Below are 24,818 nucleotides of genomic sequence, written 5' to 3'. Positions count from 1 at the left end.
ACTTTGGGAGAGTATATACAGAGCCAGTTTCCTACAACCACAATTTTTATCCTCTCCTCAGCCCAACCTAATCTCTGATCATTTTCTTTGGACTACGGGTGTGACTGCTCTGATACAAAGCAAGATATATTGTGCCTGATGAGGGGTTGGGCTTTGGGTGCAGCATCCTGTCTTGCACAGCGGAAGAGGGGGGCTATGGAGTAGACCTGGATCAGTGGTAACGGCAGTGGGGAGATAGTTGCATTGCAAGACGAACATATGACCAAATTGAAGCTTTCTCTTTTTGCAGGATATCTTTCAGCAGAACATTGGGAAGACTGGCAGCCCCTTTGGATTTAAGAGGAGCCCGCCAACCAGTGTTGTCTCGCCATCCAAGCCAGTGTTGCTGTTGGCTGCATCGAGCAGCAAGAGTCAGGTTTTGATGTCCAAGGAGTTGAAGCGTGGGCGAAAGTCCAGGGAGGGGACATCTTTGATCCCCAAGAGACTTGATCTGGAGCTCCTTAGCCCCTTCGAGCTGCAGGCCCTGAAGGAAAGTGGCTCCCTGAAGAAGGAGGTTTGTGGGTTTCCAGCTGCTTCTTCCCTGATGGAAAGCATTATTGATCTTTGTGTTACGAACCTGAGCCACCTAGTCATTCAGGCCCTAACCCGTGTTCGCTTTATGATCTGACTCTGGTTTCTGGTGCCTTTTCTGTAGGTGAATGCTGATGTTCCCTAGTCACCTCCTTCCCTCCCCAACCCCTCCTCTTCCGTGGCTATACTTTCATCCCTTAGTTGCTCATGTACCGCTTTGTGCCACAGGCCCTATAGGAAAGAGACTTTCAGGAAGTTACTGTTCAACGGCATGTGTGGCTGTAAATGCACATGCTCTGCAGACTCCTGCCATCTAGTGTTGGGTTCGGAGCTGTGCAAGTTTTTCTTTTAAGAAGTCTGTTGAGTCACGAGGTAGAGTGACTCCTCCTCTCGGTGATATTGCGCAAGGGCTTTGACTCCTTTTGTTTGTTTTCTCTCCGGCGTCTGGTTTGGTCGTGTGTGCCTCTCCTCTGTGTTAATTCTGTTCGGTACGAGTCTTCGGTTTTATCCAGTCTTCGGCGGTATAGTTTGTGTCTATTGTGCGTGTCCATTACTGTGTCGCTTTAAAACCTCATCAGGTCGGGCACCGACTCATTTCCCCCCCTAACCCCCCCTCCCCCTTCTTTGTGGCGCTGCCAGTCTCTGACTTACCATCTTGCGTACACAGTCGGTGAAGATGTGTTCCTGATGGAACAAACACTTTTTCGATATTACCCGTGAGGACACTCTAAATATCCTCACACAGATCCAACGCCCAGTGTGCAACCTCTGCCACGCACCCAACCACTGCGAGGCCGTCTGCGATGTCTGCAAGTCTTTCTGTTCCAAAAAGACTTTCCAGGACCCAAGGGCTCATCATTTGGAGATGTTTTGTCGGACTGAAGACGGCACTCCTTACATTTTGGTGGAGGAGCATGCCCACGAGGAGCCTGCTGCAGAAGAGGAAGAAGAAATCTCAGACTCCGACGTGGAGGAGGTATTGGAGTACACCCTGCCACCTGGGCAGCGCATGAGTACCCTGCTTCACAACACAAGCAGAACTTAAAACATGCTCCCTTCCCAATACTAGAGGTCACTGGATGGCCCTGCTATCTGGCCATGATCGGATCCCCAAAAAATACTATGGATGCCCCGCCCCTGGCCCGGCTCAGAAATTTCTACGAAGACTATGCCCTTGGTGTTGCCTTCCTTGGATCGATTGCATGCTTCGGTCTGCACCCAACCCTCGGGACCGACTCAGCCACCGACCCCCATCTATCTCCATTCAGAGCAAGAAACATTCATCCATTTTGAAACCCTCAGTTCTGGAAAAAGTCTGAAAATAAAACCTCAAAGCATTTCTCGGTTTCCATGTCTCCTGTCGAGTCTATCCTTGCGACAATGGACATTTGAAAATGGAAGACCCAAATTCAAGAAGGCACTGGGCGAATAATGGCCTCTCCTCCACCAAAGATGCACTTAACATTTGAGGATGCATTGGACGCTCCTGTTCTTCCCAACAAAGAGAACACAGGACAAAACTACCAGTCCTACTCATCTTGATCCTATGCCGCTGCCACCACCAACACCTGATGCTACACCTCTAGTGACCAAAATAAAACACTGGGCGAGTGGGAGAGCCATAAGGGGATCCCGACCCATGGGACACACATGACCCAGCTTGAGTTAACCTATGCACACAACTTGCAAATCGCTCTGATGCCTTCGGGTCTCGCTATCGGTATATAAAACTCAAATTAATACAGATCCCATGACGACAAATGATCCAGACCTTTATCCGGTCTGTACCTCCCGTTCTGAAGATGCGAGTTTTTGCCAACAGGCCAGCCATTGCTGAAGCAACTATTTATCCTGGGATTGAGCTACGCAAGAAGTATTTGGAACGAGACTTCCTCTTTGATACTCCCTTGTCCATCCACAAAGATGCCGTTGTTGCCTATGCTTCCTGGCAAGTTAGGACATGCAGATAACCTCTTCAAAGAGCCAGTCCTTACCCACTGGTCTCCATCAGGCCCCCTCTGTACATGAAGTCAGGGACCACCAGACTCCATAGTTGCCACTACTGCTTGTAAAAGAGCCAACAGTCCGGCAACTGGGGATACGCCACCTCCTGAAAGGGAGAGTACGCGGATCGACGCAGTGGAGAATGGAGGAGCAGCACAGGCAGCTAATCACTGGCGCATTGCCCGTTCGCCAGGCCCTTCTAGCACGTTACGATAGGCCCCTTGGGATGAGATGGAGGAGCTACTACAGTATCTCCACGAGGGCTGTCGTAAACGAGGACAACAAATTGTTGCAGAGGATCAGACCATCACCAATAACTCCATTAGCTGTGCCCTAGATGCAGCCGCTAGAAGTATCCATACCAGCGTGCTCCTTAGGAGACCTGCTTGGCTCATGTTATGGCTTCAAGCCAGAAGTCCAGCAGGTAGTTCTTAACATGCCCTTTGACAAAGAACATCTTTTAGGCCCACAGGTAGACTCCACCTTAGATAAATTGATGAAGGACACAGACCCTGCTGAAGCTATGGGAGCCTTACAGCCCACAACACCTAAAGGCTCCTTTCGTTGCTCTGGCTTCGAGGGAGTTTGTACAACCACCACCAGAGATGCATCCCCTTCTCAACAAAAACAAGGCCAATCCATCTACAGTAATGGCTATTTCAGGGGCTCCTTCAGAGGTGGTAACCATAAAGGAATGGGCAGGGGTACCGCCGCACACGTAGCAACATCTACTGCATAACAGGGACTACCCAGTCCTTCCCGCTGCCTACACAACACCGGTCGGGGGAAGGCTACAATTTTTTCACCCAGTCTAAGAGTCCATCACCACAGACCTTTGGGTACTGGCCTTTATCCAACATGGCTGATGTCTGGAGCTCATCACCACACCACCCAATATCCAACCTGAGATTCACAGGGTATCATAGGATCACCTAACACTCTTCATATTAGAGATCAAAGCCCTTCTTCTCAAAGGGGCCGTAGAACCCGACCCTCATCGACAACAAGGCACAGGAGGATAGTCTGTACGTTCTGATTGCAAATGAGGACGGGTCACTAAGACCAGTCGGACCTCAAACCTCTGAGCCACTAGATCCTATCCGAACACTTTCATATGGTCACTCTACAGGATGTTGTTCCACTTGTACAACAGGACGACTTAATGGCAACACTAGACCTAAGGATGCTTGATTTCATATACCCATACATCCTGCTCAAAGTTAATACCTTAGGTTTGTCAAAGGAGAAAAACACTACCAATTCAAAGTTCTTCCGTTTGGGGTCACTACAGCACCCCAAGTTTTCATGAAGTGCTTGGCAGTGGTCGCAGCACATCTACGACAACCAGACGTTCATGTGTTCCCATACCTGGACAATTGGCTCATCACAGCCAGCACTCTCCAGCAGTGCCAACAGCACATTCCGTTGACAGTGGATCTACTCCACAATTTAGGGTTCACCATCAATGTCCCCAAATCACCCCTTCAGCCTTTTCAACTTCAAACATTCTTAGGAGCAATCCTCCAAGCCCAGTTGAGTTTAGCTTTCCCCAATCCCGCTCAAACATAAAAATGTTCAAATAATTCTACCTCAGTTCCAGCCAAACAAAACATTTGCAGTTCGTACTGTCCTTTGTCTACTGGAAATGATTTAGTCTTGCATTTCCATAGTTCCCCACGCAAGACTACACATGTTCCCACTACAGAAATCTCTTTCTCGCCAGTGGTCAAAATTACAGGGTCACCTTAAGGTTCTAGTGTTGATAGACCGCCACAGTCACAGTTCTCTGGAATGGTGGAACTCCTACAATCTTTTGAAAGGGGGGCCTTTCTTAGACCTTGTACCTCAAATCACTCTTACAACAGACGGTTCAGAGACTGGTTGGGGTGCGCACTTGAAAGACTTGACAATACAAGGGCTTTGGGATCTCTGCACGTCCGCTACCTGGAGCTTCAAGCGGTCTTCCTCGTACTGGAAGCTTTCCTTCTTTATCTATCCCACAAGGTTGTCCCAGTCCAGGCGGACAATATGACAGCCATGTACTATCTCCAAAAACAGGGGAGGACACAGTCCTCTCAGCTGTAACACCTCTCTGGTCTCTTACCATCACATTAATCTGTTGGCAGAATATCTGCCAAAGATGGACCGTAAGCTTTCAGACCTGCTCATCAGGACGCCCCAACAGACCCACAAATGGGAACTCCACCCACAAGTCCTCCTTTCTTACTTTTAAAAGTTGGGGTTTCCCCTGATCGACCTGTTCACCATAGTCAAAAAAGAAAAATGCCCAGTGTTCGCCTCCAGGTACCCACACCCACTATCCAAGGCCAACGCACTATGGATATGTTGCTCAGGGATATTTGCCTACACCTTTCCACCTCTCCCTCTCGGTCCATTTTTAGTTCATTAACTCAGGCAAACCTATCTCACCATGATTCTTATAACTTTAGCACGCCACCAAGCCGGTGTAGACTGCAACTCCCACAGGCTAGCCACCGCTTCTAAGGAGGGACTGCTTTACAGTCTTTGCAGAGCATGTGTATCTACAGCCACACATTCCAATGAACGGATTATATTACTTACCCTAGAAGCATCTGTTCCATGGCATGTAGTGCTGTAGATTCAGATACGGCCTCCCGCCTCCCCGGACGCCTGTAGCTGATGTAGTTACATTCCATGCTCCTCTCATGCATTTACATTTAGCATGGACATCCTTATTCTTACTCTTCTTGCACTCCTTTCTCACCTGCCTGCGGAAAAACAATCTAACGAAGGAGTCTGTCCATGCGCAGTATCATCGAGAGGAGGAGACGCTCGGTCTTGTGGCTCAAAAGTCTTCTTCGAAGAAAAACAACTTTCACAACTGGGGGCCCAATGCTAGAGGGCAGGAGCATGCACACCATGTGAATCTACATCACTACATGCCACGAACAGATGCTTACAGGGTAAGTAACATAGTCCTTCCGCTGTTTCCCCCCCACAGTACACTTTCTGAAGAGCGTTGATGATTGGTTTGCTGCTCCAGATTCTCACATTCCCCTGCTCTGGACTGTTGGATTCTGACCCCCTCTGTGCTCCCTTTTAGTCCTACTGATGAGTAGTGGTTACATGCAACTCTTGAGCGCCCTCTTATTAGAGTTTCTCTGCTCTTTACAGTACGAGCTCCCCAGCTCTTTCCTGGAAGGCATAGACGACAACTTTGCCCTGGATCCCAGCTTGGCCGAGAGCCGGCTGAAGCTTGTTCTTGCTAATGGCAAGTCTGCCGGGTAAGTGGAGCACTGATGATTGTCTTGTTCAGGGCCATTGTAGTTATGCGGCAGGGGAGGACCAAATTATGCGGGAGGGTTGAGTAAATTACGAGGCAAGAAAAGGCAAATTGTGCCGAATAATGCAACACATTTTGTGATGGTACTACTTTCTTTTGTGATTTTTACTCATTGTAACACTGTCTTGCTAATATTTCCCCTAATCAGTACTAGTTTAACAACCAAATACAGGAGGGGGCGTGGCGCCGACTGTAATGGCGGCGTAGTCCCGGAGCTCCGCCGAGGCCTGCGGCATGATCGGCAAAATCCGACCACATATCCGACATCTCAAGGACATTGCTGGTGAGCAGGCGGCACCAGGGGACTCCGAGCGGGTCTGGGACCGATTTGTGGGATCCTGCCTCCCGCTACGGCTTCAATATCTGCGGAGGCCTGAAATCGAAAGCGGCAGATCGGCCACGTCGCTGAGGGGCGGAGTCTCGTGGTCCGGGGCCTTAACGCCCCCCCCCCCCCCCAAGGCCGGCCTGCATTACTGAATGGGCATAATTTGAGGCAAGTTATACCGGTGGGGGCAAGGCAACGGGCGAAGCTGTGGCCACTTGGGGGACTTGCCACTTTAATGGAGCCGTGGGCACCTGAGCAGGTGGGAAGGAGTACACCCCCAGCGTGGCAGGAAGACTCCGGGCCTATATCCTTACCCCAGCTGCCTCCCGCCACCACGTATGGATCGGACGGGCCGGGCAGACCACAGTGTGAGGCCATCAATGAAACCCTGATGCACAGTCTGGCCACTGATCTGCCGCCTGCGGGTCATTCTGGTCCTTCGTCCCCAGGGTGACTTCTAAATTGGATCTCAGATGGCACGACTGCGGGGGGCGCACTGGAAACCAGGTGGGACCTAGTGGAAGCCGCGCGGTGCTGTGGAGGAGTCCGGACTGGCGGATGACCGCCTCTGCAGCCTGACCACATCGGACTGACGTCCAGTGACACCACATCGGACTGGCGTCCAGTGACCTTTATCGACCGCACCTGCTTCCGGGACAGCGCTTGCCACGACTCAATAGAGTGGGACTCCCCTTGACGGTGTCATAGCGCTTGGGTTGTGGCTACAGAGCGCTATGACGAAGCTTAAAGGTGCTACAGCGACGGTCCAGCTCAACAAGATGGACAAATATGTGGTCCCCCGACAGTCTGCGGCGACGGGTGGTACAAGTGAAGAAAATACACCCATAGAGGAACCGTTTCTTGCTTCCATCAATGGCAGCGATACAGACAGTTGGCGTTAACCTGGAGACCAAAATCGATACGGTCACAATAGAGATGATGTCATGAGAGCAGACATGAGAAATACCTCGGACAGGGTCACAGCTACGGAGGGGAACGTCGTAGAGCTCCAGAATACGACACGCAAGTTGGAGGATAAAGTCCAACAATTAATCCACCACCATAAAGAGATGGCACTCCGTCTGGATGATCAGGAAGGAAGGGCCCGTCGCAACAAGATACGGGTAGTGGGAGTGCAGGAAGCAATGGAGGGACCCAGTGTGGACCTCTTCCTCGAAGATCTGATCCTAAACCATCTAAAGCCAAAAAGACTTTCCCCCTTATTCTCCGTTGAAAGAGCGCACAGAGCCCCGGTCCCGAAGCCAAAGCCTGGGGTGCCACCGCGTACCATCATAGCGCGCATCCTGAACTTTCGGGACCGAGACGCGATCCTGCAAGCTGCGAGGGTAGCTGGAGACCTTAAGTATGATAATGCAACAATCCGATTCTTTCCAGACTTCACCTTGAAGGTGCAACGAGAGAGACGCTCTTTCGAAGGCGTCAAACGGACTCTGAGACATGGGCTTGAAGTACATGATGTTCTGCGCGGCCAAGTTGAAGGTCATCGACGGAGAGAAATCCTGGTTTTTCACGGCGCCGGAGGAGGCACAGCGGTGGCTGGAAGAGGGTCCACACACATCGCAGCAGAGAGAAGTTGAAACGCTGTACCGATGTACACCATCCTAAAGATTCCTCACGCAGGCGCATGGGCGGTCATCGCTCGCCATCACGATCCAGAGGCTCCCATTCTGCCAGTCCTGGCAGTGATACTGCAAGTGCCGGAAAATGAAGGACTACAGGCCTGGCTGGTCGGTAATCATCATCTTATTGCTATTTTGTGGGACGGGTGGAGATAAAGATTTGGAATTTTTAGTGTGAAGGACCACATAGGGACTCTCCATGTCTGCCTAGGTAGCGCTGACAAGAGGCCGCTGAACAATAGAACTTTCAGAACTATGATGCTCCTCAATGTACCTTGAGACTGCTGTGGGCCCGGGAAAAGGAGACTGCTGGATGCTAGCACCACGTGACCCCACAGTTAATGGGTTTGATTTTGGGTTTTGTAAGCACTCTGCTGTTGGGGTGATGGGTAGTTCTAAACCTACTAGGCAGGGATGCAGGGGGGGGGGGGGGGGGGAGTATTGTTTCAGGTCAGGGGAGAGGGATGGATAGGGAGTTTGCAGGACATTACAGGGACTGGTCCCGTGCCTACCCCCTATATAGATGCACACTGTCATATTCTATGTATCAAGATACTCCGACCAGATTGGGGTGAAGTATTGCATGGGGAAGTTTTGATGGTTGCTGGTTTATTTGTTCCTGATCTGCGAATATTAATGTATAGTCACTGTAGTAATGAGCTTCTCGTACCCATTGATGTTGGACACGTCACGTGACCTGATGTCCTCAATGACGTCCACTGATCCACTGCCACACCAACACGCCCACACTATCGATCATCTCCTGGAATGTTAATGGTCTAGGAGATAAGATAAAACGAGGATTGGTGCTCCAATATTTAAAACGTAGTTCTCCGGCGGTTGTATTGCTCCAGGAGACGCATCCCGTGGGCTCCACCTGCAAAGCCCTTGACCGGTGGGGGTTCCAAATAGTGGCCCATTCGGAATTCACCACGGGTTCCCGGGGAGTAGGGGTTTTAGTGCGAAAGAGATTCCCCCTCACTGTCCACCGCACCTTTAAGGATGACCTAGGTCGCTTTGCGGCATTATCGATGCAATGGGAGGGTGGAATGTATAACATAGTATCTGTCTACATCCCCCCGGCTTTGCACTCTCCCGCCTTTCAAGATTTGGGCAAATTTCTCCTTACCCTACCTGACGGAGACTTGGTAATAGGAGGAGACTTCAACATGACTGTGACTGTCACTCTGGACTGGGCACCTAGCAGACCGCAACATCACGCCAGTTCCCCACTGGCGGATTTCTTAGAGGCACATGGTTTATTGGATACATGGAGGCTTCAAAACCTAAAGGGGAGACAGTATACATTTCATTCGGGGGTGCATAATAGCCTTTCCCGCATAGATTACCTATTTGTAGCCATGGATGATACAGGAAAGATAGGAACAACCACACACTTACCCAGAGGGATCTCTGACCACTCCCCGGTGAAGACAGAGCTCCGTGCCCACTGCGCTACTCAGACGCATATACCCCATCTATCCAGGGTTCCTCCTCAACTCAAAGATCATGAAATCCTTAACTACGACATCCACACAATACTTCCTAGAAAACGAAGCCTCAGTCTCCTCTTCTCTAACGCTGTGGGAAGCCGACAAATCAGTTTTAAGAGGCCAAGCTATCCCTCTGATAGAGGGACACAAACGGGAATGTCGGAACGAAATAGAAACCTTAGAGCAGGTACAACACCTAGAATCCCAACATGCAGCCTCCCCCACAGATGAGACAATGCATGCCCTACGCGTCAAAACACAAGACTATGAAGACCAACTCGTGGCCGCCGCTCACTCTCGTTTGCAGGCGGTCCAACACCGGGTCTATGAGTCAGGAGACAAAGCAGGTAAACTCCTGGCATGGCTCGACAAAAAAGATCGAGCGCGTAGATGGATAGCACTGATTAGAACTGAAGATGGTGCACTCATGTCCGACCCGCAACACATAGTGGACACATTAGCACGACACTACGAGCAAGTATACACCTCCACAAACGCCACCACTGTACAAGAAGCGCTCGCATTCCTTCATGATATTCATATGCCTCGGCTCACATCTAAAGATGCTGAAACTCTGGAAGCAGACCTTACAGTTGATGAACTCAAACTGACCATTTCCCAAATACAATCCGGTAAAGCCATCGCTGGTAATGGAATCCCGATGGAATTATATAAGCACATGGCGGACAAAATAGCCCCATACTTGCTGCAAATGTTCGAAGCCACTCGCGAAATACGGACACTCCCTAGAGACCAGAGACTGGCAACCATTGTAGCCATTCATAAGCCTGGGAAGTCAGCGGAGGACTGCGCGTCCTATCGCCCTATCTCCTGAATCAATGCCGAAGGGAAAATTTTAGCTAAAACACTGGCACTCAGACTTACTCCCCATCTTAGCACATTAATACACCCGGGCCAATCCGGCTTTATGTCGGGTAGGAACACAGTCCTGAATCTTGGACGCCTCCAAAGCATAATAAGTCGGAAACACACTAGTCCGGAAGACACGGCGGTCCTATCCTTGGATGCGCGGATGGCGTTCGATTCGGTGGAGTGGGCCTTCCTCTTTGCGTTCCTTCAACATTTGGGGTTCGGGCCGAAGTTCTGCTCATGGGTACGTCTACTCTATACTGATCCGGTGGCGCATGTAGTTGCTAATGGTCACATATCGAGGGAATTCACCTTGGGGAAAGGTACAAGGCAGGGATGCCCATTATCACCCTTGCTGTTTGCGTTGGTTCTAGAGCCGCTGGCGGCATGGATACGATTGGACCCCATGGTTCGAGGGTTGAAATGGAGGGAGGACTGGGAAGACCGCATTTCCTTGTATGCGGACGATGTGTTATTATATATAGCATTTCTGAAGTGGAGCAGTTCCTCTAGGGCAGAGGTGACACAGGTCACTAACTGCCTGCTGTTGATTGGTCTCGGGGGGAGATCTGAATTACAGATCTTAATGCTCTCACAACTGTAGGAGACAGTAAAAAGAAACAAACAGAACAAAGTTAATAAACAGAATTAAAAAACAAACTAACGCAAAAAAACACTAATAAGCACATATTCATTGCGCTCAGGTAGCGCCCAAACCTGAGGGGGGGTTGGGTGTGCTCAGTCTTACCTCAAGAGAGTAGGTTCGAAGACTTCATAGGTGAAGGAGGAGCCCCTGATCACTAGAACGGGTCCACTGTGATAAAGGGGTGAAGAGAAGTAAAGGTATCACCACCCTCACCCCCGTATCGTGAGATCCAGATAGTCACAGACACTTTCAAATACCTTGGCATACATATTACTTCGGACCGTGACACTTTCCTGACGCAAGCCCCCCTGCAACGACTAAAACGCGATATTCGACACTGGAAGTCATTGCCGCTCTCCCTTTTGGGCAGGCCGGCTCTTTTTAAAATGATGTCCTTGCCCTGATTTCTATATGCCCTGCATAATACCCCTTATCCAGTCCCAGACTCCTATTTTAAAGCAGTAAACGCTGATATAGCCTCCCTCCTCTGGGACGGCAGGCCGCCGAGAGTGGCGGCGACGAAAATGGTGAGGAGCTGGTATGATGGTGGGATTGCTCTTCCGGATATCAAGGCCTACTACTGGGCCTCGCAATTTAGTCATTAATCAATGACTTCACGTGCCAGATTCGGACCCAGCTTACCACCTTGACAGACTGACTCTTGGGAAAGGCAGTTTTAATAGAGCACTCTATAATAAACATAAAATCCGAGACCTTATCGGCCCGGCGGCCCATACTGTCCACTTCTGGCACACAGTAAACAGCCATTTGGGATGGACTGACATACTCCCGAAACATACACCATTATGGGACGCACGTAAACTAGGAACCCTGGCAATAGTAAAGGATTCCACAGTTGGGATTTAATTGGCATCTCCCGACTGGGGGATCTTTGGCAAAACGGGAAAGTGGTCAGCTTCACTCACCTGCAAGAACAGTACTCCATGGCTCTAGGCGAAAGGTTCCGATACACCCAAATCAAACATGCCATTGAAGCAGCACTCCCAGTGGAGGCGACGCTTCCGGTGGCTTCCCCCTTAGAGGACCGACTGCTCATTGATCACCTCCCAAAAAAAGTGACATCCCGGACATATAAAAAAAAAATCAATAATCGACCGGACCCCCTTATCCGGCTCAGGGAACTTTGGCAGTCTGAAGTGGGAGATATGGATGATCCCGATTGGCGAGAGGCACTAGCTTCACCTAAAGAAGTGGCAATTTCCTCCAGATTACGCCTGGTGCAGTTTAAAATATTACATAGGACCTACTTCACACGGACGGTACTACACAAGATGGGGAGGGCTCCTGAACCTAATTGTTTGCGCCTCTGCGGGGATGTCGGTACATATTATCACACGTTATGGGAATGCCCGAAACGTATGCCCTACTGGGAGGAAGTGATAGGCACGATTATAGAAGCCACCGGGAAGCGGGGTCCAGTCGAGCCCCAGTGCTGTCTGCTTAACGTCTGGGGTCCGACAGACCTTAACCATGCTGACCGCCTGTGGGCCACAACTGGCATGACGATAGCCAAAAGGAACCTAGCGCAGAAATGGGGTGTGGGAACACTACCAACAATAGCGCAGTGGTATAGAGATGTGGATATGGTCATGGTAGCAGAGAAGGCCACCTTTATAAACCGAAGATGCCCTCGCAAACGGGCTAGGGTGTGGGGAAAGTGGAACACACACAGAGGAGAAATGTGTTCACCCCCAGAACATGATGGTGAGTCGGACGGAGACGTGTAAGGGTGTGAGAATATAGATGTATCGCGGAAAAAAAAAAAATGATTTGACTAAGGGACTGTAAAGAAAACTATATGATGTTGTTGTAACAAATGCAGATCTGCACTGTTAAGTTATTTAATAAAAACATTTTTTTAAAAAAAAATCCGAAACTGATCACACCCTTAAAAAAAACCCCAAATACAGCAATAAGTAACTGAAATATGACCAGTTAGCTTTTGCAAAAGGCCTCTGCTGCGCGACAACTGGTGTTGCAAAATGTTTTGTAACTTTTAATCCTTTAGAGGGCTGTTACGAATGGTTTCCGCCCATTTAGCACACCATGATTTTTTTGCTTTGGATTTCCCAGTTTTTGCCCCTTCTTTGTAGGCGAGTCTCCCTAAAGAAGTCTCACCTCCATCAATGTCATAGTAAATCGGACTGCGGGTGTGTACCACCAGTGTCCTGCTGCAATGTAGGTAGGGTAAGGGCACTGGGCTGGTTAGGCATGAACACGTGCAACCTGGGAGCTGCGCATAGGTAACCTACTTGTGTTGGTTTTAAGGTGCAAGTTTGACATGTCAAAACACCCCTTTTGATAGGCATAAACCTTCCTTTTAAATATGAAGTCGCCCATATCTAGGCCTTAGTTCCCATAAAGACAGGGTTCAGATATTTGAAAGTAGGATGTGCTGGCAGTAAACCCTACCCCCCCCCTCTTTTCGTTTTTTTTGTTGCCAGACTACTGATGCTCTTTGACTTGGTGTGCCCTGGGCTCCTGCCAATCGGGTGCCCAGGGCCTGTGTTCCTTCCCTAAAACTGCCTAACAGCCTAAACCCAATTGGCATCTCTGGCCACATGTCAGCCTCTGGTAAAGGGTACCCTAGTTACCCAGGGCTCTGTGACCAGAGAAGACCCTTCTGGGCTGCAGCACTTATTTTTGCCACCCTTAGAGGCCCTGTGCCCTGACACACACACACTGCCTCTGCAGGCTGAGTGTCTTGGTGCAGAACAAAACAGAGTCGACATGGGACACAACCCTGTGTGCCATGCCCTCAAACACACTGCCCTGGCATACCTCAGTCACACCTCTAGCTGGGTGCACTATGCCAGTGGTAAGGATATAGGTGCATGAGCCCTGTACCCAGGTCCATTCCTGGGCATTGTAAGTCCAGTGCTTCCATTAAAGAGTATATGGGGCTGGGAGGTCGTCATCACGAACTCCACAGCACCATGATGGCTACACTGAAGACTGAGTTTTGGTATCAAACTTCTCAGCACATTACACCCACACTGATGCCAGTGTGGGTTTAATCGGGAGGCACTGGAGCTCTCTCAGGTGACTGGTGATGTGGCTGTGGCAGGGTATGTTCGGGATGAGTCTGGCAGAGGCACTCTGGATGTTCTGCACTTTCTTTAGGAGTTCCTGGGTGATGCTGGCATAGTGTTCTTTGCCATAGTAGAGTCTGCTGCTGACTAGCCCATTGGTGACCATTTTCCTGGACTCAGTGGGTAGCCACTTGAAAATCTTCCGAAGCAGGTGGAGCGTGTGAAAGCGGGAGGCACTTGCACTATTAAGCAATAGACCCTAATATTGTAGGGGCACATCTGCTCATGCAGATATGCCAACTCCTAGAATATAGTGCACCCTGCCTTAGGGCTGGGAAGGCCCACTAGAGGGGTGACTTACTCACAGCGCCTTGAGACCCTCACGGGTGAGTAGTGTGCTTTACAAATCCCTGATTGATTGATCTCTTGGGCAGTGCTGGCTGGCATGGCACACAGGCAGTGTGCCATGTCGACTTGGTCATTTTCTACCTCATAGGGGCAAGCAAGCTGCACGGGCAGTGACATGGTCCTAGTGACGGGGTCACAGGGGACCCTCATCAGCCTCTAGGCCCTCGATACCTGGAATACCACTTACTAGGGACTTACAGGGGGGCAGAAGTACCAATTGTGGACATGTTTTTATGGAAAGAACACTGGTACTGGTAACCTGGACAGCAGGGGCCCTGTACTCTACAGTCGAGGTTGCATCAAAAGCCAGGCAAAAAGGGGGCAGATACTGCAACAGAACCCCATTTTCTCGCAATTATTGGTCTATTAATGTGGTGACCCCTCGACAAAGGCACTGGGATTGCCTTCTATATTGATGTGATCATTGACAGCCAATTGGTTTGCTTTATTTGAGGAGGGGCCTCCCGTGTATTTTGATGTTCTAGCCGGTGTAGGTGGGGAAAGAGATTCTGTGATTTTGTAGGATATGACTCGTAGGGTTCAAAAGTGATTTCAGAATGTCAGCAAAGGTAATTCCATCTGCCTGATGTATATATTTGTAAATTAATGCATAGTATTTAGTAGTGTGCGTGTAAAATAAATGGACTTTTCCTTTTTGCCTCTTTACTATACTAGCCATCATGTTGAGGGATAACTTCCATTCCACAATCACTGCATTGGTGGCCAAAGAGAAAATGAATTGGGCGTATTGGCTGGGTTTGTTCCGTCAGTCATTGATGAACCCTAGTTGGGAAGCCCAATAGTAGGTCAGGAAATCTGCTGCACCCAAGGTTCCCTCGTGTGCTAAGTTGCGGCATTTAGCCGTAGCTGCTCTGGCAATCCAGTTGTTCCAGAGGACGACCCTGGGTATCACAATGATGTTAGTCACTTCCTCTTTCATTAAGGTCCTTAACCATATGTTGCAGCACAGGAACGCTCTTTCCCAAGTAATTCTGAGTCTAGGCTTTATTAACCTTCTAATGCACTCATTTTGACACTTTGTGTTCTCTGTCGGGGGCTTTTACCTCCTTCATGCTCTTGTGATCTTAATTAGCACCAAGATACCAGTTGGTGACTGAGCGCTTTATAAATTCTATAAATACAAATAAATACATTTACTCTTTGTGGATTGTGCAGCGGGCAAGGGATGAGCCTGTAGTTGTTGCTGCCTAGGGAGGAAAGTTTCACTTGCTTTATTTTTCGCTTTCAGTAATAAGAGGACCCTCATTTCTTCCAAACGCCAAAAGACCAAGCACTTGCACAAGGCCAAGCTCCTTCAGCACAGCGCCTGCTTTGTGGACGGCATTGACCTGGATTCTGAGGAGGACCTTCAAATCGACGAGACGCCACGGAAGGAGAAGAAGGTCCCATCCCCAAGGAAGAAGCTTCCAAGTATGTGTAGATTGTCCTATCCGATGTGTTTTTTGGTCTTGCCTAAGTTCAGAATGAATCTGCTACCCACATGGTGATCAGAGCTGTGCAGAATGAGCCTGGAGAGATCGCTTTCTAATAGGAACCTTCATTATCTTATTCCACAGCTCCCTGCAACCTAATATTTTTTATCCAACTTCACCCCATGGAGATGCCGTCCTCTACATTCTGTGCCCCTTAGCTGCCACACTGTCTCCTATAAATAACCAGAGTCTCAAGAAGAAGCTGATGGGGCGGAGAGGCATGGAGATGCCGTCCTCTACATTCTGTGCCCCTTAGCTGCCACATTGTCTCCTATAAATAACCAGAGTCTCAAGAAGAAGCTGGTGAGGCGGAGAGGCATGGAGATGCCGTCCTCTACATTCTGTGCCCCTTAGCTGCCACACTGTCTCCTATAAATAACCAGAGTCTCAAGAAGAAGCTGCTGGGGCGGAGAGGCATGGAGATGCCGTCCTCTACATTCTGTGCCCCTTAGCTGCCACACTGTCTCCTATAAATAACCAGAGTCTCAAGAAGAAGCTGCTGGGGCGGAGAGGCATGGAGATGCCGTCCTCTACATTCTGTGCCCCTTAGCTGCCACACTGTCTCCTATAAATAACCAGAGTCTCAAGAAGAAGCTGATGGGGCGGAGAGGCACCATTGCGGGGATAAGATCAGACTCAGAATAGCATCGGGACGTCCCGGGTGGTCCCTCTCTTCCTCCCATCCACTGGGCTCCGCCTGCTCCCGGGGCTCTTTTACTCCCCTCCCACCCCCTTGGAGCCCCGGGACTACTAGATGGGCCACTCGCCATGACCTAAGAATAAGAAATAGGGTGACAAACTTGCAGGCAGAGGATCCCGGTAGACTCATTAGTTTTAGTTTGGTATCTATTGTTTCTTAGATGCCTTAAACTTGTTTTCTTTAGCTTTATATTACGACATTTATGCAGATACATATAGGGCATAATCAAGTGCGAATGATAGTGCGGACAACGGACACAACTACTCCGCACAGGGCACCATGGCACAGTAGGAACATGTCGGTAACAGTTGCCATATAGAAGGGCGGTAATTGCCCAAGGGAATGTTGTTTGTTGGGGATGGACTTCCGGAGAATGATTATTGTTTTGCTTGAATGCCAAAGAATACCATAGATAATGATGACACTATCCGCTCCGCAGAGTGCGCTCCTGCCGTTGTACAGATAGTACCCAAGTACATTTCACAAATGCCAATTTCAAAAACAAAGAAGTTGATGGGGGAAGGACTCTCTGTGGGAGGAGATGAGACACATTAGGAGAATTCCTATTTGAATATTGGGAATGGGCACTGCTAAACAATCGTACAAGAAGGGGTTTTGGAGGGACCAAGGAGGTTCGTCCCCCATTCCCAAACTTACCCTGTAAACAATAAATGTTGCAGAACAGCTGCAGAGGGCCTGATTTTTCAAAATACCTGTCATCCAGCGAAAACCAAGTGTGCAGCCTCTTTTCAACTCCAAAATGTCCCAGAATCCCACCTCAAAGTTGGTTTTTGTACTGTTTGGCATGTCTAACATTTCCTTTTCTGATAGCTTTGTCCTTTTTCTTTTTTTTTTGCAGAGTTCCCACGAAAACTGCCGCGTGCTAAACCATGCTCTGATCCGAACCGCATCCGCGAGCCTGGTGAACTGGAGTTTGACGTTGAGGTAGGAGCATGTGCGTGTTTGGTCTTTTGTTTATTCAGGCTAAAATCATCTTTAAAATATATGATTTTAGAATAATTCTTTAATGCCATGAGCGATGAATGACAACTTATTCTTATCTATAATTTTGACTTTTGTAACTTCGAAGCCATTCAGTCTACCAAGCGTGATGCTGTGTATTGCCTCTCTAAATGTTTTGTGCATTGTTTGAGAGAAAGTGCCTCTTTTGACCTGGTTAGTCCCTACTTTTTTCATGGACATTACTGTGGTTTTGATTGTAATGCACAGGGTCCCTGCCAGTCAGGTCCCCTATGCCAGAGCTTCTTCCCTAAAAACTTTTCCCCAATCAGTCGTTCAGGCCGCCTGTAAGTCCCTTGTAAAAGGTAACTGGGTACCAAGGGCATTGGGACTGAAGAGGGTCCCCTAGGGACCTCTCACCTAGGCCATGCAGACTGCCCCTGCTGCATGCATGGTCTGGTGCAGACAAAATGACAAATTCGACATGGCACGCTGCCTGTGTGCCATGCCAGCTAGCTTTGCCTAAGATATAGGTAAGTTACCCCTCTAGCAGGCGTTACCAGCCCTAAGGCAGAGTGCACGATATCCCAGGTGTGGACATATCTGCGTGAGCAGATATGCCCCTACAATATCGGGGTCTATTCCTTAATGTTGTAAGTGCCAGGGAAGCCAGAGAGTACATTGGCTGGAAACTCGGCAACTCAAGTTCCACAGCACCATGATGGCTTCAATGAACACAGAGGTGTTTGATACCAAACTACTCCTCAAAATAAACCACACTGATTCCTGTATGGAATTTATTGTAACATATACTTGGAGGGCACCTCAGAGGTGCCCACCTGTAAACTTACCAACCCTGGTGTGGTCACAGGCTGGTTTTACGCAGCTTGCCCCTACTAGACATGTTTCTGGACCCCCGGGTAGAGAGCCCCTACTTGCTGGGACCAGAAACCAAGCACATCCTGGGCAGAGGTATCACACCTCCTCCCTCAGGTTGGGCCCAGTGCTCAAAGGAGACTCTTCAAAGGCCTGCCGCTTGTGTAATGCGACACCCAGCCTCTGCTGCTAGCAGCAGATGGCAGCCCCTAATTTACACCCCAATTTGGCAGGAAAACGTAGAAAAAGGCTAGGATCGGTGCCCACCTTTGCCAAGTCCACCTCTCAGGTGGAGGAGGCGAAGTTATGCACACTTTTCAGTCCCCTCCATCTTAAAGATGAGGGTACTCCTCCAATCAGCGCTAGGTATATGCCCCCTCCCACAGGAGGGTGGCATAATAGTGGGCAAAGTACACCCATGTAAGGTGCCCATTGGCCATACCTGCGACTAACCTAAAACGCCCCCTAAATGTAGTATTTAGGTGGCTCCCCCAGACCTTGAAACTAGTTAACTGCAATCTAAGCAGGACGAAGAAGACACCATGCAGCGAAGCTTGAAGACGATAACTCAATTGGCCCCAGCCGTACCCGCCTGTCTCCAGCTTCCAAGACCCTGTAAGAAGACCACGCCTGACCTGCAGCCAGCGACTTCCAGAAACCTGAGAAAGACTACCTAAATTATGAAAAAGACCGGCACTCCAGAGGACAGCGGTTCTGTCCTCCAAGAACCCAGCACAAAGGTTAGTCGCAGGTATGGCCAATGGGCACCTTACATGGGTGTACTTTGCCCACTATTATGCCACCCTCCTGTGGGAGGGGGCATATACCTAGCGCTGATTGGAGGAGTACCCTCATCTTTAAGATGGAGGGGACTGAAAAGTGTGCATAACTTCGCCTCCTCCACCTGAGAGGTGGACTTGGCAAAGGTGGGCACCGATCCTAGCCTTTTTCTACGTTTTCCTGCCAAATTGGGGTGTAAACTAGGGGCTGCCATCTGCTGCTAGCAGCAGAGGCTGGGTGTCGCATTACACAAGCGGCAGGCCTTTGAAGAGTCTCCTTTGAGCACTGGGCCCAACCTGAGGGAGGAGGTGTGATACCTCTGCCCAGGATGTGCTTGGTTTCTGGTCCCAGCAAGTAGGGGCTCTCTACCCGGGGGTCCAGAAACATGTCTAGTAGGGGCAAGCTAGAATCCTGCCTACTCTGGACCGGACACCTCTGGCCCATGTGCAGGTGGACCACTGACCCATAACTGGTCCCCCAGCTTTCCTGACCTAAAGTCCAGCGTTGGCAGACCCCTCATGGACTCCACGACAACGCCTGCAGCCTGAATCAAGAGGTTCCCTCGGACCGCGACCGGCTCTGTTAAGAAGACTCCGACGTCTAAAGACACCCCTGCACCTGGCACCCCTGGACCTTGGTGAGCGGACTCTATGGTGCTCCTATGAACCCCTACATCTCTACTTACCTCTGCTGTCCTTGATCTCCCTCCTGCAACCTCCAGTGCGACGCCTGCAACCTGTTGGTTGAAAGCAGAATCTACATTGAAAAGCATTGGGCACCTCGTTCTGAATTTGCACCCTACACCAGACACCCCTGTGCAGTTGGTGTATGTATGGTGCTGCTTTGTGCTCCCGCCGAGCTTGACCTGACCACCCAAGCTTGGCTCCTGCAACTGATTTACCTGCCTGCAAGTAGTGTAGCTCCGAGCACCCCCAGTCTCCGTTGAAGCGCATTGGACAGACCTCCGATTTTGACCTCTGCCGCTCCTGTGCCGCTTGTGGTGCCCGTTTGGTACTCACCCAACCCTTGCCCCTTGTTGACCTTGGGTCCTGAAGACTTGTACTGTAAGGTGTGAACCTACCTGTTCACCGCATTACTATTTTCCTCCATAGGATAACATTGAACTGTTCAGAAATTGCAGAAAGTGTCTACTTTTGAAAGTGAAAAGTATTTTTTATTTTAAAAAAACATACTTAACTTATTGCAAAGATGTTGGTCTTAAAATAAAGTACACACACAACTAATTTTTCTAAAATTGGTCTGGATCTCCTTCTTGAGTTGTCCATTATTGATCACTGTTGTGCAGTAAGTGGCTTACACTTCTCTGTGTTAAGCCTTAAGGCTGCTCTCCCACACTACCCCTGATAGAGCACTTTGGGTTTGAGCCCTGTACACTTTTGGGGAGCCCCTGGACTTTGTGTAGCCTACCCGTGGAACTTAAACCGCTCCATCATTATCAGTTTTCATAAACTCTGAAAACATGGCTTTTGTACAGCAATAGGAGGTAGGTTTTCTTTATGGAGTATCACTGCCCATCACGAGGACCCCAGAAGCTTGAACCTTCATGTCTCTTTAGCCCCAAGACTCCTCCGGGCAGGAGTATGAGCTTCATTCATTCACGGTATAACTACCTAGCAGTATATCGTATACAGAGCGGGCTTCCTACATTGGTGGTGCAGCGGTGAGGTTCAAGACTTTCATTGATTTTTCGATCTCCCCCCCCCCCCCCCCCAAAAACAATTATTCAACTAGTGTTGGGGCCTTGGCTAAGCCCCCCTTTCCCCCTCCCCACCCGTTTAGAAAATGAAGTCTTTTAAGTAGTTAGGCCTTAGTGTTACTTTCGCATATTTTAAATTTCTAATAAGACCCAAACTACTTTAAAAACCCATATCTGAAACACCAGGGACCAGCCAGGAGCTCAACCTGCCCCCCTATGCACTTCTGAAAGTTTCCCAACTTTAAGATTTGTGCAAAGCAAGGAAAAGTGCCCTGGGCCCTAAACCCACAAAAGGCAGTCTCCTGCAGTTGTTGGTAGAAACTGACAAGGCCTTGGCAACTCAAACGTTTCCCACTGGGGAAGAGGAGGAGTAGTCCCAAGTAGTAGAGGAAGGGGACTCTGAGTCCATCACTACCCCCTCCGATAGTAACGCCACTGGGAGTGACCCCAGTAGCATCTCAGATGAGGTAGAAACTGAACATGCAGTGTAGAAAAGTGCCCCTTTATGCAAAGTTGCCCCCGACTTTTTGCTGAATTGCTGATGTACTTTGACTGAGTGTGCCCTGGGCTCCTGACAATCGGGTGCCCAGGGCCTATGTTTTTTCCCCCTAAAACTGCATTGGCATTTCTGGCCACAGGTCAGCTCCTGGTAAATGGTACCACAGGTAACCAAGGTACTGTGACCAGAGAAGGCTTCTAAGGGCTGCAGCATTCATTGTGCCAGCCTTGGAGAATATATATCTTCTCTGTCTGTCTATCTATCTATCCCCCCATACCCCCCCCCCCCCCCCCCCAGTAGGAAATCCGCAGTATTCTATTTGGAATAACGTTGGCGCCGATTGACAAATCTTTGCGAAATTTTCAAAACTTTCGGCCAGCTCCGGTCCGCTCCTATCCTGAAAATTTCACGGTGATTCGTCAAGCGGGGGCCGAGAAAAAAGGGGGGTCCCAAAACACGTTTTCCCCATGCATTTTCCCATAGGACCTGTTGACGCAGCTACAGCCCGAACTGCTGAACGGAATTACACCAAATTTGGCAAAGAGGTAGTCCTCAGTTCAGACTCGTGCCTTTTGCTTAAATGGTGTAAATCCGTTCAATAGTTGCTGAGATAATCAAAGGTAAAATCATAGATATATCTATGGCCTCGGAGGATCCGCGCACCCTGCCGTGCACGAGCTGTATTCTAATTGGCTGTCAACACTCCAGATCAGGAAGTGTTGACAGCCATCTTGTTCCTTGGTAGAACCGAGGCACAAGAAACCTATAAAACAAACGCGACAAGGGGGCAGGGTAGAAACACCCTTACCGCCTAGGCCTGCTCAGGGGGTCCCACAAGGACCTTCAGGGCCAAAAAATTCATTTTTTTTGTAAAAAATCGGCAAGAATTTCGGCCGGGAGAAAGGAAAAAAAAATAAGCGCGGGCGGGGCCAAATCCCGGGGGCAGAATAATCCCACCCCCGGCTCAAAGATAATATATGTGGGGGGCTCTCAGCCCCCCCTCCCCGGGGACCGCCACCCCCTGGGGCTTGAAATTATTTGGGATGGGGGTCTCTCAGGCGCCCCGGGGACCGCCACCCCCCGGGGCAACTTGTCGTGTGGGAGGGGGCCACGCAGCCCCCCTCCTGGAGCCTTGAATAGGTCCTGGGGACCGCCACCCCCCAGGGCCGGCTCCTGCAGTGTCCTGGGGTACCCATCCCTGGGACACTGTAGTTTGCAATGACAGGGCGGGAGCCGTCGCGGCTCCTGCCCTGTCATTTCAAACTGCTTTGCTTCATTGAAGCGAGAGCAGGGAAACCTGCACTCGCTTCAATGAAGCAAAGCTGATTGCTTTTCCACATGGGGAGCAGCATGTTAGCTGCTCCCCATGTGGAAAAGCAATGCCGGCTCCCGCAGGACGCGGGGAGCCGGCTGGGACCGTGGGGGGATTGGGGACCCCCCCCCCACGTCCCCCAACAGAGGCCAGGCCCCGGGGGATGGGGTCCCCGGGCCCATAAGTGGTGGTGCGACTTCCCGCGGCTGGGCAGCCGCGTATAAACATCAAATCCCTTACCTGATTGGCCCATTGGAGGGCGTATTTGACTTAAGGCATACAGAGGCACATAGCTGCAATATGGCGCTCCACCAAGAAGAAGGGAAGAACCCGACACGCGTCGTGAATCCAAGCGCCACCCCCCTATATTGACTCCTGGTTTCATTAGCATTTTGTCCTGAATAAAGGTTTTCCTCGAACCCACGCTGGTCTGAGTGCGCTTCAGTGCATGGGCACACCTGTTTTTTGATGTTTATACGCGGCTGCCCAGCTGCGGGAAGTCGCACCACCCCATCATTGAAGGGGGCCAGGGGCTCGGGATTCTCGGAGTCCTCTGGAAGCAGCGTGATGGATGGATTGCAAACTGCGCTGTTCTGGTGAGGCCCATTCAGGGCTGAATGGGGAGAATTTTAGCAGCGAAATTATGGAGGCATTAAATGAAGGCGCACTACAATTCCCAGAATACATCTGGGTGAGTCCACTTACCTGATTGGCCCATTGGAGGGCGTATTTGACTTAAGGCATACAGAGGTGCATAGCTGCAATATGGCGCTCCACCAAGAAGAAGGGAAGAGCCCGAAACGCGTCGTGAAGCCAAGCGCCACACCCCTATATTGACTCCTGGTTTCATTAGCCAAGCCTCCTCCCCCAGGATAGGCAGGGTACATGAAGGGGAAGCTTCAAAGGCTTGCCGCCTTTGTGAGCTTCCCCAGGCCTTTTACTGCTTTCAGCAACTGGTCCCCACCGGTTCTGACCCCAACTTTGGGTGGGTGAACTGGCGAGAAAACCAAGGGAGGTGTGCTCCCATCTGCCAGATGGGGGGACCCAGCCAACCAGGGTGTGGCATATGCCCCCTCCCACTGGAGGGTGGCATAATAGGGGGTGTACCCACCCCAGGAAAGGGACCCATTGGTCCCAACCTTTTTACCTACCTGTAACGCCCCTAACTCTAGTATTTAGGGGCACCCCTGAACCTTGCTTCCTCATACAAGAAACCACAAGAAGAAAAGGACCGAACAGCCGTGCTGAAGCTAAGAAGATGATGGCGCCCACTGACTTTTCCGCAGCCCTACCGGCCTGTCCCCACCTCGAACCTGCAGAAGCGAAACTCCAGTCCTGTAGCCAGCAACCTCAAGAACCCTGAGGAACTGCCCTGCCTTCATAAGAAAAGACTTTGTCTCCCGTGGACACCGGATTTGTTCACCCACAGACTCCAGCACCACTCTGCACCATTTGCACATGGCCCGAGTGTCCAGGCTGAGTGGCTGCTTTCAGTTGCCACCACCAGACATGTTTCTGGACCCCTGGGTCAAGATCCTGCTGCTCTCAGGGGCCTGAACCAATGCACATGCTGGGACGAGGTGCCAAGCCTCATCCCCCAGGATGGGCAGGGTCCACGAAATGGAAGCTTCAAAGGCTTGCCGCCTTTTTGAGCTTCCCCAGGCCTTTTGCTGCTTCCAGCAACTGGCCCCCACCGGTTCTGACCCCCACTTTGGGTAGGAGAATCGTCAGGAAAACCAAGTGAGGAAGGGAGGTGTGCCCACCTTTGCCAACCCCACTCATCAGGTGGGGGAGGCGAGGCGAAGCACAACTACCTGCCATCTTTAAGTTGGAGGGATCTAGCCAACCAGTGAGGCTCCTGCCCCCCTCCCACTGGAGAGTGGCAGAATAGGGGCTGTACCCACCCCAAGGAAGGGACCCATTGGTCGTGACCTGTAACACCCCTACATTTAGTATTTAGAGGCAACCCTGAACCATGCCTCTTTAGAAAAGAAGAAACCAGAAGAAGGACCTAAAAGCTGTGCGAAAGAAGAAAAGGAGGACACCAACTGACATGGCCTCAGCCCTTCTGGCATGTCCTGACCGCGACCTGCTACAGCAACATTCTGTCATGTTCTGTAGCTTCAGGCCCCAGAACCCGGAGGACC

At 50.3% G+C, this 24,818-nt stretch overlaps 1 protein-coding gene across 1 annotated transcript in view; it reads left to right on the top strand.

Moving 5' to 3' along the window:
- Positions 1-24,818, top strand: part of PHF8 (PHD finger protein 8) — a 96,838-nt gene that overhangs the window by 32,550 nt on the left and 39,470 nt on the right. Inside the window, exons 12-15 of the mRNA XM_085629859.1 lie at positions 290-553; positions 5,731-5,840; positions 15,584-15,765; positions 17,387-17,472. Of these exons, the coding sequence (XP_085485985.1) occupies positions 290-553; positions 5,731-5,840; positions 15,584-15,765; positions 17,387-17,472 (642 nt within the window). The remainder of the gene's footprint in view (positions 1-289; positions 554-5,730; positions 5,841-15,583; positions 15,766-17,386; positions 17,473-24,818) is intronic.

Source organism: Triturus cristatus, chromosome 10 (assembly GCF_964204655.1).
Source record: "Triturus cristatus chromosome 10, aTriCri1.1, whole genome shotgun sequence".
In the NCBI taxonomy this organism is placed as follows: domain Eukaryota; kingdom Metazoa; phylum Chordata; class Amphibia; order Caudata; family Salamandridae; genus Triturus; species Triturus cristatus.
The sequence above is the reverse complement of the archived record's forward strand: the minus strand, read 5'-3'. Positions and strand labels throughout refer to the sequence as shown.